The sequence below is a fragment of the Triticum urartu genome, chromosome 2 (genome assembly GCF_003073215.2).
Source record: "Triticum urartu cultivar G1812 chromosome 2, Tu2.1, whole genome shotgun sequence".
Lineage (NCBI taxonomy): Eukaryota > Viridiplantae > Streptophyta > Magnoliopsida > Poales > Poaceae > Triticum > Triticum urartu.
In genome coordinates, this window is record NC_053023.1 from 658563105 (window position 1) to 658577271 (window position 14167).

The window sequence follows — 14167 nt, forward strand, 5'->3', positions numbered from 1 at the left end:
TGCCGCTGTCATACATCCTCAACCAAGACAGTGAATCTAACAAGAATCAAAACGAGATCCCATTCGTTGGTGGGGGGCCGAGATTCTTCTCACCTCCATGATCCAGAGGCCATCGGAGATAGGAGGGACCGGCGGTGGTCGTCAAAGTTGCTTGCATTTCAGGTTAACTTTAGTTTTGAAAGTAATATTCCCTTCGTAAAGAAATACTGTATAAGACTGTTTAGATCACTTCAAATAATTTTTAAAGAGGAACTTATCTGCGGGAAGCGGGCAGGGAGGGCGCGTGGGCGCCAAGTGGCGCGACGGCGCGGGCATCGCCGCCGCCGTCCCCACACCTGCTGGTCCCACATCCAGAGGCCGATAAAAGCGTGAGTGCGCCACCTTTTCCGTTCGCAGTGTCCTCCCCCTTTGCCCGCCGCTCTCACTCTCTCTCATTGCTTTCCTATTCCGGCGATGCTGCAATAAATCCCCCGTCGACGGCGGCCGCGGCCCTGGGCGATCGTAGATCCCTCCCAACCCATGTCGAACGCTGGGGGCCCCTCCGTCCTCCCGGCGCCTTGCCGGCAGGCTGGTCATCGCGCCCTCCTCCCCCTCCCGGCGGCTCCCCAGTTCGTGGCGAGGTTTCGCTCCAACCGTCGTGTTCGACTCACTCCCGCCAGCGCCGTCGTGCACGCTTCAAGGATTCCCCCCTCCGAGGCGCGCCGTGTCCGATCCCTCGCCGGCAGTCGACACCGTCCTCCTCCACTCCACCGGATTCGCTCGGGGACTCCGTGCTGTGGTAACTCCCCAGATCTTACCTGGCTGGATCGCTCCTTTTTTTCTGTTCCTGGTGAACCTTTTTCTTACGCGAGGAAATCACTTTCTCTGTGAGTAATTCCAGCAATTTATTTCCAAAATGTTTGGAGTTCAGGTTCAGCCGAACCCTGTATGTGTTTTACCTAAGAAACAACCCCTATGCCGCACGTATCTGTCTCCCGACCTGATGCCAACAGAAAACGACACTGCTGCTGAATTGAATAGATCTGACAATTGTCTTGCTGTAGGCTTGCGATTGCTAGTACTTGATATTTTTATAGTACGTCTTACTCCGGCATGATCCGGATCCTAATTTAATTGATTCGTCGGTCGTGACTCACATGGCATCTCTTTTTCTATGAACAGCATATGTCGAGAAGATGTTGGTAGCAGAAACGGCAAGCCTGCTAGACGTGGTACTGACGTCACTGATGGTTACTGTGTTCGAGGTTCCCGAGACTGTCTTGAGTTGCTTGCTAAATTATATACTGCATTGCTTTGATCAAATGCAGCATCGAAAGGACCGTGAGGCTAGAATAAGGAAGCAGCTCCACAAGGTTGAACTACCGCCGTCTCCATACGACACCGCGTGGGTGGCTATGGTGCCCTTGCGGGGCTCCCCTCGCACTCCATGCTTCCCTCAGTGTGTTGAATGGATATTGCAAAACCAACATGAAAATGGATCTTGGGATAACAACGACCTTGGGTCATCAGCCAACAAGAACGTTCTCTTATCCACATTGGCATGTGTTCTTGCGCTTGAGAAATGGAATCTTGGCCAAGAGCACATAAGGAGAGGTACAGAGATAGATTTCTTATTTCTTATTATCCGACACATGTGAATGTTGTCTGCCTGTGTTTGTTTTCAAGAGCTCAAACGCCTTAACGCCATGTGCAGGACTACATTTTATCGGAAGACATTTCTCCCTTGTCATGGATGAGGAGATTGCTGCTCCTACAGGCTTTAACATGATTTTTCCTGGTATGCTTAGCCTTGCCGTTGGGGCGGGTTTGCAATTTCCTGTCAGACAAACTGATATTGATTGGATTCTTCAGCAATGGGAGATGGAATTGAAAAGGTCTGTTGATGGAAAAACATTGGTATGAATTATATTCCCCCCGTTTGTATTAGGGCAGTTGGTTTATAAGTATATGTAATATTTATGGGTTGATCATTTGAATGGAAATGCACTATCTGCCCTGGAGTAGAGTTGGAGTACCGATGAAAGTGCCTCCCGCTGCGGCTGCGCGGCCGCATGTGCTTGATTAGGCTGGTGGATTTGGGAACCTAGATTAAAGATTGGAAAACAACACTTCTTTAGCTGGAGAAAATACTGAACTAACCCTGCAAACCAACGGATGGATTTGATTGGTACTCCAACTCTACTCCAGGGAGTACCAAGGTTTTCTTGTAAGAACTTCTGTTTTTTTTTTCGATCAACCGTAATATGAAGGAAAAAGGACCACCATGTCATTCATATTGTCTTTTGCTTACTGATTAAATTAGCAATCATAATTTGAGTATCACCTGTGGGTCACATATTAAAAATTCTCATACTTGACTTAATTTAGGCAGGCCGGGGAGAAATCTTATGGGAGAGAAGCATATATGGCCTATGTCTCCGAAGGGTTAGGAAACTTACTGGACTGGAATGAAGTTATGAAGTTTCAGAGGAAGAACGGGTCGTTGTTCAACTCTCCTTCCACAACTGCTGCTGCGTTAGTCCACAACTATGATGATAAGGCCCTCGATTATTTAAATATGGTAGTCAGTAAATTTGGTGGTGCAGGTGGATCTTTGTACCTTTCCTTGTGAAGAATTTGCAAGGGTTTAAAGTGTTGCAAAATACTTAATACCAGTAGACCTTTTGCAGTACCAACAGTGTATCCACTAAATATGCACTGGAAACTTTCAATGGTGGATTCGCTTGAAAAGATCGGAATTTCTCGGCATTTTTCTAGTGAGATAGAGGGAATCTTAGACATGGCATACAGGTAATGACTGTAAATAGGAAACTGATATCTGTTTTTAGTAGCTTGTAAACTTTACTGTCTCCTGTTTTCAGTTTCTGGTTACAGAGAGACGAGGAAATTATGATGGATGTAGCAACATGTGCAATGGCGTTCCGCCTTTTAAGGATGAATGGGTATGATGTATCCTCAGGTACTTAGGCAGAAAATCCTGTCAATTTTGTCATTGTTCTTGGTTTAACAAATTAACAGTCTAACTTCCTAATTCTATATCTTGGTGCAGATGAGCTGTCTCATCTTGCTGAAGCCTCTAATTTCCATAATTCACTTCAAGGATATTTAAATGATACAAAATCTGTACTGGAACTATACAAGGCTTCAAAAGTCAGTGTAGCAGAACATGAATTAATCCTAGATAACATTGGCAACTGGTCTGGCAGCTTATTGTCAGAAAAGTTGTGCTCTGAAGGGGTGCAGGGCCTACCAAACTTAGAGGTGCCTGCATGAAATTTGAGATACCTATTTTACTTGATACTAGTTCAAGTTATATCTAATCCTGTGCTTTTGTGATTTCAGGTCGAGTATGCCGTTAAGTTTCCATTCTATACCACGCTGGAACGCCTAGACCACAAGAGGAACATCGAACATTTTGATGCTAGAGGTTCTCACATCCTGAAGACAGAATGCTTGTAAGATTCTCATTTCTCTAATAAGAGTTGTATTTTAAATCATTTTAATTAGACATCATACTAAAAATTCAAACATTTTGCTGAATCAGGCCGTATGGTATCAACCAAGAACTTTTGGCTTTGGCTGTTGACGATTTCACATTTTCTCAATCTATCTACCAGGATGAACTCCTGCATCTTGATAGGTAATCTGGCCATTATGCTCTCTTGTCATGTAAACTTTCTTTTTTGTTTTTGGAGATTTTTCAAAAAATTGTCGCAACAGGTGGGTGAAAGAAAACAGGTTGGACCAGCTACAATTTGCACGGCAGAAGTTGACATATTGTTATCTCTCTGCTGCTGCTACGATTTTTCCTCCTGAACTTTCTGATGCTCGCATATCGTGGGCCAAAAACGGTGTGCTCACAACCGTTGTTGATGACTTCTTTGATGTTGGAGGATCAAAAGAAGAACTAGAAAACCTCATAGCATTAGTTGAGAAGTACAGTCCTTAAACTTGATGTCTTTGTCTGCTGTTTCGTATGTATTGCTTCTGCCTTACACATTGCTAATAAGTCATGTTTTCTGTTTTGCCAATGGCCGCCGCCTTAGGTGGGATGAGCATCACAAAGATGACTTCTGTTCGGAGCAAGTAAGGATTGTATTTTGTGCTCTCTATACCACAGTGAACCAGCTTGGATCAATCGCTTCTGCCGTACAAAACCGTGACGTTAAAAATCACCTGATAGAAATAGTGAGTTTGATGTCTGCCCCTCCTCTTGTTGAGTTGCATTATGTTCAGTATTGACAGGTTGAAATCCATCTGCAGTGGCTACTTCTATTGAGGTCTATGATGACCGAGGCAGAATGGCAGAGGAGCCAATATGTGCCAACAATGGAAGAATACATGACAAATGGGGTAGTTTCATTCGCACTGGGGCCCATTGTGCTTCCAACATTGTATTGTGTCGGGGAAAAGCTATTGGGGAGTGCTGTCAAAAATCAAGAGTACAGTGAGTTATTTAGGCTAATGAGCACCTGTGGCCGTCTCCTCAATGACAGCCAAGGCTTTGAGGTATGTTGGGCCCTCTTATCACAAAAAAGTTTGTGTTCCTGCAGACCCCTTAATGCTTTTTTCTTTCGGAAAGGAGGATTACCCCCGGCCTCTGCATAGACCCCTTTATGTTACCAACCATTATTCAAGATTTCGCAGACCTGCAGACCTGCATAAAAATAGTGTTTCTTTAATGTTACTCTCTCCAATCCAAAATAAGTGCCACTGTTTTGAACTAAGGTTAGTTCAACCTTAGTTTAAAACTGCGACACTTATTATGGACCAGAGGCAGTATTATTTATGTTATTCCACACACCATTTGAACTATGGTGGACTTGCAATTCCCGCAAAAGTCAAGACTCTAGTTCTCTGTTTTGTTAAAATGATGTGAAACGAAGCTCTATTGTCATGTTAATCATAGGAAAAAAGAGATATCCATGCCTCTTATCTTGGTGGCTTGACATTGTACAAGAATTAATCAACTCTGTTTTTTTTGCGAATAATCAACTCTACTCTGTTTTATTAATCAACTCTGTTTTATACCTGTGCTGCTATACAACTATCCAATTTTGGGTTTATAAACGGAGTAATATTTAAACTATGTGTTAGACATATGCATTAGGATGACTCTGACCTGTTTCCGATCATATGTTGCAGAGGGAGGGCAGCGAGGGGAAACTGAACAGCGTTTCGCTACTTGTTCTTCACAGCGGTGGTTCTATGTCCATAGAAGCGGCTAAGAATGCGATAGAGAAGTCCATAGTCGCTTCGAGGCGAGACTTGCTAAGATTGGTCCTCAAGGAAGGCACGGTTGTTCCCAGGGCATGCAAGGAGCTGTTCTGGAAGATGTGCAAGATACTTCACCTGTTCTACTTTCGGACCGACGGATTCAGCTCGCCAAAGGAAATGGCCAGCGCGGTGAATGCTGTTATCAACGAACCACTCAGGCTCTCAAGTTGACAATCCATGGTTGATGGTCTCATCAGAAAAAGAAAGATATTCATGTGTTCATATGGAGCAGAGGGATCGGCGGTGAACCTTTGGCCCTGTAACTTAGAGAGATGTAAAGATTGACGAAGGTAGGCTCAATGTTTCAAAAAAGAAACTTCTTGTTACCGGATAATAATATTTCCTGCAGTTTCATCAGAAAAACACATCGCTGTCCTATGTATATATATTTTAAAAAGGGCGCTGCTAGCCGTCCGATCTAGGCCCCTACAGCCATTGGATTGTTTCAACTTAGGCCAACTCTAGCGCACGACCCCATCCTGTCCGGGTGCGTCCGTTTGGGATAGAATGGACAAATAGCGCGACCCAACGCGCGACCCCAAACAGACAAATGTTCGGATTCCGTCCGTTTTCAACCCATCCCCGGCCCAAACTTGCGCTGAGTTTGGGGTGAAACGGACATCGCGTGGACGGGCTCGACGCACGCCCTTGTCCCCCCTCGTGGCCCGCCTGTCGGGGACACTAGCAGTCCCTTCGCTTCCAGCGCCTTCACCCCCTCTCCCCGCCCCACCCCGTCGCTGGCGTCGTCACTATTCTCTGGCTGCCTCCTCACTGTGCATCCCGCGGCCGTCCATACCAAACCACATCTCAACATGGCCGCCACCATGCCCGCGCTTTCGCCGTAGTTTTGGCCGTCGATTGGAGGAGATTTGGCCGTCGCCGTCGTAGCCGGTGGCAGAGGGGATACGACTGTCGGCGATGTACCACGGCGGCCACGGCAGCTTCTGACGAGTGCTCCAGAGCGGCCAGTACCCGGCCGCCAACCACCCCTGCTGCATCAAGGTGATCATCGCGGCCTCTTTACCACCACGACCGCAAGGTGTTCGACACTTTGCCCACAAAGGTATGGACAGTGGAGATGATTTTTTCTTCCACCACTTCATTTATTCATCGGACGATTCGTCATCGGATGATGGAGATCTTGTGGTGGCTGCACTGGTCGTTCACGACCACATTGAACGGCAGCTTCCTCGGTACAAGGGGTCACTCCCTGGCCGTGCTCCCAACCTGAACCGCAACAGGGAGAGAGGCCATGCCCTGCTCTAAGCCGATTACTTTGCGAACACCCCGCTCTTCAAGCCGGATAAATTCCGTCGCCATTTTCGTATGGCAAGGCATGTGTTCACTCGTATCCGAGAGGGAGTGGTTGCTCGTGACCCATACTTCGAGTGCAAGACGGATGCCCTTGGCAAGCTTAGATTCTCCTCTTACTAGAAATGCACCGCGTGTAGGAGATATGCCCTAGAGGCAATAATAAATGATATTATTTATCTCCAAGTTCATAATTATGTTTATGTTCCATGCTATAACTGCTATGGTTCTCGAGTCTGCAATAACACGAGGCTCGGAGGAAGACTCATATGCACGTGTGGAATAATAAACGGTAAGAAGTATTCTTAGTCTGACCTCTAAGACTAGCTCAAGTGTTGCGTGATGGTTCTATTTTCCTGATCATGGGCATGTCTATGTCAACAACTTTGAGGGCACAATGTTAAGAGAACATTTGTGTTGAATCGACTTGGATTGATGTTATGCTATGAGATTCATTCGTCACAAGTTAATGGTACATAACACAGAGATGGTTAACGTTTGCATGATTCCTTAGACCATGAGAGTATCGAGTTTCTTCATAATTGCTTCATGAACTTTGGGGTTTGTTAAACGTCATTCGTAAATGGGTGGCTATTACGGCGGCTTACGGGTTCATAGAAAAGTATGTCAAGTAACTTGATAGCTCAAGATTGGGATTTGCTCCTCCGACGATGGAGAGATATCTCTAGGCCCTCTCGGTGTTACAGTATCCATCATCGTCTGGCCAGACATAGTGTTATTTGATCACAAGGATGCCGGGACACGAAAACGAGAAAGGAGAACAATACCAGTAACGAGGTAACTGACATAGTGGACAAGTTGTTGATCCACGGGGATGCCAACATGTCTCACCTCAGGTATTTTTAACATATCACGAAGCAACAGGAATAGCACACGACAACTGGAGGTTCACTCAAATATTTATTTGTGTGGGTATAGGGGTCAATATGGGTGTCCACGGCTCCGATATTGATCCGGAAGGGGTTCCGGGTCATTTCTATACTTCACCGAACCTATAGGGTCACACGCTTAAGGGTCATCTATCTGCTGAATACTAGACAGGGAGTCTGAGAGAAAATTACCGAAAAAGTTTCGGACAGCGGAAAAGTTCCGCAGAGAGAGGTCATCGGATGAGTTTTAGTGAAACTGAAAAGTTGTTTCGGGATATACTATTAAGTCAAATTGGTTTCGGCACATGCCTGATAATTCTTGGAGGGTGCCAGAGTCATTCTGAAAACTTTCTGGAATTTTCTGGGATAAAAGCTGGAAATGCTCCGGAGCTGCCGGAACCACTTTAGATGCTTTTCACAGATGAAAATCACTAATCCGGAATTGTTTCGGAACGCGTTGAAAATTATTTTAGTGGGTACTGGAAATGTTCTAAGCCCACATAAATATTTTCAGTTCGAACGGACGCTGAAAAATGTCGTCGTGAATAGTGAAAGTGCTTTTGGGGATATTTATGGAAAGCCACCTTTTGGGGCTTTTTCCAAAAGGCTTCTAGAAGGACTTGGGGATCAAGGAACCCCCTTTGTGGGGCCCCCATGAAGGTGGGACATTGGAGGGTGCAGCTCCTCCATGGGGCTCCACTTGTCATCCCTTTATGCCCTTTTATGTGTGACATAAAGTGTGGGCATTTTGGGTTTTTTCATGTGCCCCCTACCCCTTGGGTTTTCCTATAAATAGAGGTGGAGAGGCACTCTCCACACACACTATTTCTCACATACAAGTGCCATTGCAATGATCTGGCTTCTCTCTCCCTCCCCGCGAAATAGTTTCATAGAGCCGAAAGGCTGTCTGGGTTCCGGTGGGAATTAGTTCTGGACGGCGTAGCCCTATCAGATAGATGACACCGTATGTGTGCAACTCTGTAGAGAGATCGTAGTTTCGGTCTTAGTTTGAGAGGGACTGTCCAACCGCCTCTCGGAGGGCTATCCGAGGGGCAGATGAGGGTATACATCCTCGCGGTTCGGAGGTTCTAAATCCTAACTGTGGGGATCTGCACCGCCGATCGTCATCGACTCTACTTCCGCTGCACTACGAGTCGGCAACGAAAAGATCAAACCTTGTATGCAGTCTCCATAGTCGTCCTGGGCTGGTGCGTAAGTTGAAATTTTTGTTTTCTGCCGCGTTACCCTATAGTGGCATCATGAGCCGTGCTATGCGTAGATGCATGTTTTGATCTAGAATACATATATATGTATGGGTCTTGCACAATATACTTTGTAGTAGATGAGTTCTATTACTGAAAATTATTTGTGCCGGTAGCAGATGAAATCTGTTACCCGATGTTCTTGTTACTTCCCTGGAATTTGCATATTTCTGATCTTGATAATGGCATGGTGGATTTTCAATGTTCTGGCAATCCACAATCCTGATTGATCAACGAAGTGCTAACCGTTCGTTGAAATCCACCATAGTTAGAAAGAAAGATGAAATTTCGCAAGCAAAAGGGCAATGCAGATATGATCTACACGGGGGTCATGCGTATGACGAAGTTTAGTATGGGGTTCAATATTTTATTATCTCATGCTTCATACACCCCACAAAGTTAATCTAGCGACATGAACTATCATACTTGATGATGAACGTTGGTAGCCGCGGTTTAAGTCAAAACCTTAGAAGCCATGTAAAATAAATTTTTGCATAAACCGATTAGAGGCGTCTAACTTGGTTTTGCAGGGTGTGCATGTGATGTGGTATAGCAGTGCTCGTACTAATTCGATTATGTATGAGATGACTATATGATGTAATTTGATTAACATGACCTACGTGTCATGATTCGGCATGATGGCTGGAGCCATATGATTGTCACTTTAATGACCTGCGTGCCAACCTTAAGTAATGCACTTATTTTACTAGCTATAGAGATAGCAATATTATTGGGTGCATCGACAAGGTGGTGGCAATCTTTGCGAAGGTGAACACCGACGCGAATGCCGAAGACGAAGAAATGAAAGACTTCTCTGTCAGAAGGGGCTATACCATATCATGCTATTATGAATTGCCTGAGATGTTTATCCCTCTTGATGCACCCTTCTTGATTGCTCGGTAGTCGCTTTTTATTAGGGTGATCTCTCACTTCAAAATATCAAAGTAGTTAGTGTTCACCCAAGTGTAGCACCGTCTGTAATTCGTATCTTTTCGGGGTGCGCCATGTACACATGGGTACGAACGAATCGAGAGGAATGAGGCGGGTGAGGTCAGACTTCATAGCAAGATCACTTGGTTGTCTTTGACGTTCAGGCAGGATCGTCCTGAGCTCGGAACACACCCATCGAAAGATGAGCAAGAGTCACATGGAGATGTGATCGGCAAGTTTGCCTACCAATTGAAATTCTCATCATCAGTGATGTCCACATCAATGGCATGGAATCAAAATGTGGGTCTTGTATCACTCATAATCAATTTTGAGATATATTGATTTGAGTGGGAGCGCACTATTGAATTAACATGTTTAATTCTTAGTGCAATTAATTATGAACACTGTGTAAGTGTTTCTTGCAAAATAGTTGTAGAATAATGGTGTAGCGATCAGACCTCAAATAGTTTGATCTCTGTGCTCCAGTGTCATCCCTGGATCAGTAATGCTAACACCACACAGTACTCGGAGGATTTATAGCAGAGTAGCAATCACACACTTATTACATTGAGTGTCTCAATAGAGAACTTATTACAATAAATATGGCTTAAGGCCATCTAATAACGATAACAGCGGAAGGCTTGGAAGGTAAGTGAGTCCATCAACTCCAACGGCATCACTGAGTATAGAACCACCACCTAAAAACTCCTTAATCGTCGTCTGAAAAGTCTGCAATATTAACGTTGCAGCCCGAAACGGGTCAGCACATGGAATATGCTGGCAAGGTAACACATAGAGGGTAATGGAATGAAACAGCTATACTATATGCATATTTGGCTGGTGGAAAGCTCTATGGTTACAGTTTTGCGTAAAGCCAATTTTTCCCTACTGTAAAGGAATACATTTATTTAACTATCATGGTAGTTGTTAAACATTGAGAATGGTTGACAACATTCTCAATCCCAATTAAGCATCATCATTAACAAAACCCAACAAAATTAATTTAGAGTAACATGTTGAGATTCACATGATAATCCAGGTACTAGATACTCAAGATGTCCATAACCGGGGACACGGCTAATCATGATTAGTTTAATACACTCTACAAAGGTTTGCGCACTTTTCCCCACAAGACTCGATCGCCTCCGTTTGGTTTCTCGCACTACACGGTGTTTGAGAAGACGGATGACCGAGACATAGTATTTCAGAAGCGCTAGCACCTTACGACCGGGTAGACCGTACCACCTACATCCCCTACATCTGCTAGTCTACCATTGTAAGAGTTTGCACAACTTAGTCAACTATGCTAGAGCCCATAACAGCTTGTGGCTGCACACGGAAGTTTCTAGCATGAATAATCTCATGATCCCTTTGAGCCTGGGTGGCGGTCCAAAAGAAAACAGGCAAGTCCTGGATTACCCAGGTGCCTCAATCCATCCAGATGTGTGTTTATGTTGCCACCTTAGATAAACCATTAATTAACAATACTCACATCTGTCATGGATATCACTCACCCAATCCACGTCTACTAGCATAGCATGGCAATAAGCAAACGTAGAAGTAACTCCCAAAGGTTTGATAGTAAACAGGTAATAGGTACTACCTCAACTACTTCCCATCCCACAATTTAATTAGATCCTATTCATGCAATGTGTGAGGATTGATCTAATGCAATAAAACTGGGTAGTAGAGAAAGTATGATCAAAGTGTTACTTGCCTTGCTGATGATCCAGGAAACCTAGCGATTCGAAGTAACAAGCGGCGCACTCTGGGTATTCTATCACAAACAAACAAACAAGCATACAATAAGTAATCATCTAATGCACAGGTAAAACTCAAATAAGAGACCTAACCAGATAGTTAAACTTAACAACTCCGGTTGGCAAAAAGAATCAAATCAAATGAAGCAACAAAAGTCAAACGACGAAAGAAAACAACTTCGTTCTACTAATCTGGATCTAAGGCAAATTTTACAGTAGCAAAAACTTGTTTAAGTTGATTAAACGGATAGAGGGTTTCGAGATGAAACTCCAGGCGCTTGAATCGCCTGATTCCGATAAACGAGCGAAAAGTTATACGAAAACGAAAATCGGATCAGGAATCACGATCAAAAAAATCGCGGGTTAAATCCGAGAAAAAGAAAAACGACGAACGTTCGTTAGAACGAATGAATGGACGAACGATCGCTAATTAAATAAATTGGAAAAACCGATCTATTTAAAAAAACCGAAACTAAAAACCGACGAAAAACCGAACGGTTTTTTCGAAAAAAATAAAATAAAAAAAGGCACGGATTTTGAGGCGACCTCGGGCGGCGTGCGGCGGCGGGCGGCGGCGGCGGCGCAGGCGCTGGCGGCGGCGGGGCGGCGCTGGCTAGGGTTTCGGGGGGGCGCGGGCGGCTGGCTTCGGCTGGGCCTCCCCCCGGCTTATAAAGCCTAGTCGGGCCAGAGTCCGGGTCGGACACGGCCCGTTAGGTCGGTTCGTTTTTTTATAATTATGCGCGGAAGAAAAATAAAAAGAAATACTAAACGGACTTCAAAAATCCTGAAATAATTTTTTCCGGGCTTCTAAAATCAAGCCGCACAAGGTGAACATTTATTTGGGGCCTAAATGCAATTTTGAAAAACGCGCATTTTTCCTAAATTCAAATAAAATAACGAAAAACTCTGAAATAAAATCTTATTTGATTTTATTATTAAATCCTCAATATTTCTTTATTTTGGGAAAGTCATTTTATTCCCTCTCTCATATTTTTGTAATAGAAATAATTGACGATAAAATAATAAAAATCAAATGATCCTATTCTCAAAATTTGAGAAAACTCAAATATGGAAATATTGAATTCCCCAACTCTCTCCGTGGGTCCTTGAGTTGCGTAGAAATTCTAGGATCAAAACCAAAAGCAAAATAAAATATGATATGCATTGATGATCTAATGTATAACATTCCAAATTGAAAATTTGGGATGTTACAAATGGCTTGCATTTCCACCTTCCCTATTAAAATTGAATAGCTGTTAAATATTTGGTTAAAACTTTATGGTTGGTAATGTAATGTGAGGATTGTCCTCAAGAGTGCTGAGAAGGACTTTGTCCTATCGCATGCTTTCAGTATCCTCCCGCGAATGCTATGGATGATGTGACTCTCGTACTTCGATCCAAATGCTAGAATTCTGTTACGCTCAAGTGCAAAATGTTTGCTTCCATGAGACCCGAACTTCGAAAGTTTGGGATAGTTATATGTATGATATTCATGGAACTGAAAATCGTTTTCAGATACAAACAAAGCAATGTTTGTTTGCAAATTATTAGTAAAGTGTTTACTATGCATTAGACTGATAAGAGAGGGATCCAGAAGAACGCCTGTAATATGATGAAAGGTGAATAAAATAAACAACTTAAAGAGAAAGGAAGTGCCCAAAGGGTGTTAGTATGACTTACACGCCTAGGAAGTCCGGGGCTAACGCCACTCTTAAGTTGGGTGCTTCTTTTGCGAGTAGGAGAAATACTAAAAGTTAAACTATTAGAAGTATAAAGGAAAAAGGAGTGAAGACTGGAATATCCAGCTCATATGTATGAATGTCATACAAGTTTTTGATGTATATGAGGCTGGTCAAAGATATAGTTCTTGGGAATTATGGTTAAACATGTTAATCACTAATTCTTGGGTATTGTGAGTTAATCACAAAGATACCCGCTCAATTGCATTCTATTGCGAATCGATGGAAGAACTACCATGTCCTAAAAGACTAGCCAGGAATGAGGTTTTTGATACGTGCTGGGAACATAGTAAAAGTTACTATACCTTCCATCGGTGTATTACCTATGTATTTTCTTTCATAATTCATTTTAGAGCTTTACACACTCTAGCCCTTTGCATAAGGTATCTTGCAAAATGATTGTTCATAAGAGAACTTTTGATGTTCGGTGTTATGAATAAACATAAGGGCCATACTTTCATTATGAATGAGATGTATGTTATGAATAATGATATTAATATATTACCTCTGTGTTTTCTTTCATAATTCATTTTATAGTTTCTTACACTCTAGCCCATTGCACAATGTTTATTGCAAAAGGGTTGTTCATAAAAGAACAATTGTTGTTCAATATTATGAATAACATGAAGGGCCATGCTTCCATCCAAGATGTGATGTATGTTATGAATATTGATGGTAAAATGATACATCCATAACACTGATGCTAAATGTCGCAAGACTATGAGAATACCACACATATGTGGCACTGCATTTGGTCACATTGGAGAAACCCGCACGGAAAAATTCCATTATGATGGATTTTTGAAGTCGTTTGATTTTGAATCATCTGACACTTGCAACTTTCCTCCGAAAAGTGAAGTGACTAAAATACCATTCACATGCCATAAGGAACGAGCAACAAACTTATTGGTGATCATACATTTTGATGTGTGTAGTTCAATAAATGTTATTGCAAGTAGTGGATTTATATATCTTCAGTAATGACTCAAGTAGATATA

General features: G+C 43.2%; 1 protein-coding gene across 5 annotated transcripts; it reads left to right on the top strand.

Moving 5' to 3' along the window:
- Positions 1 to 381: 381 nt before the first annotated feature.
- On the top strand, positions 382 to 5702 carry LOC125539514 (ent-kaur-16-ene synthase, chloroplastic-like). Of its 5 annotated transcripts, none has more exons than XM_048702985.1 (14): positions 382 to 778; positions 1162 to 1211; positions 1308 to 1593; positions 1694 to 1896; positions 2372 to 2585; positions 2670 to 2790; positions 2862 to 2959; positions 3050 to 3261; positions 3343 to 3455; positions 3545 to 3640; positions 3721 to 3936; positions 4047 to 4188; positions 4264 to 4509; positions 5146 to 5702. In XM_048702985.1, exons 1-14 carry the CDS (start codon positions 520 to 522, stop codon positions 5446 to 5448), a joined length of 2559 nt encoding a protein of 852 aa, XP_048558942.1. In that variant the 5' UTR covers positions 382 to 519; the 3' UTR covers positions 5449 to 5702. The 5 variants fall into 5 exon arrangements, with proteins under 5 accessions (XP_048558942.1, XP_048558944.1, XP_048558943.1 ...); XM_048702987.1 differs by having other exon boundaries at positions 1694 to 1874; positions 2368 to 2585; XM_048702986.1 differs by having other exon boundaries at positions 1162 to 1208.
- Positions 5703 to 14167: the final 8465 nt, after the last annotated feature.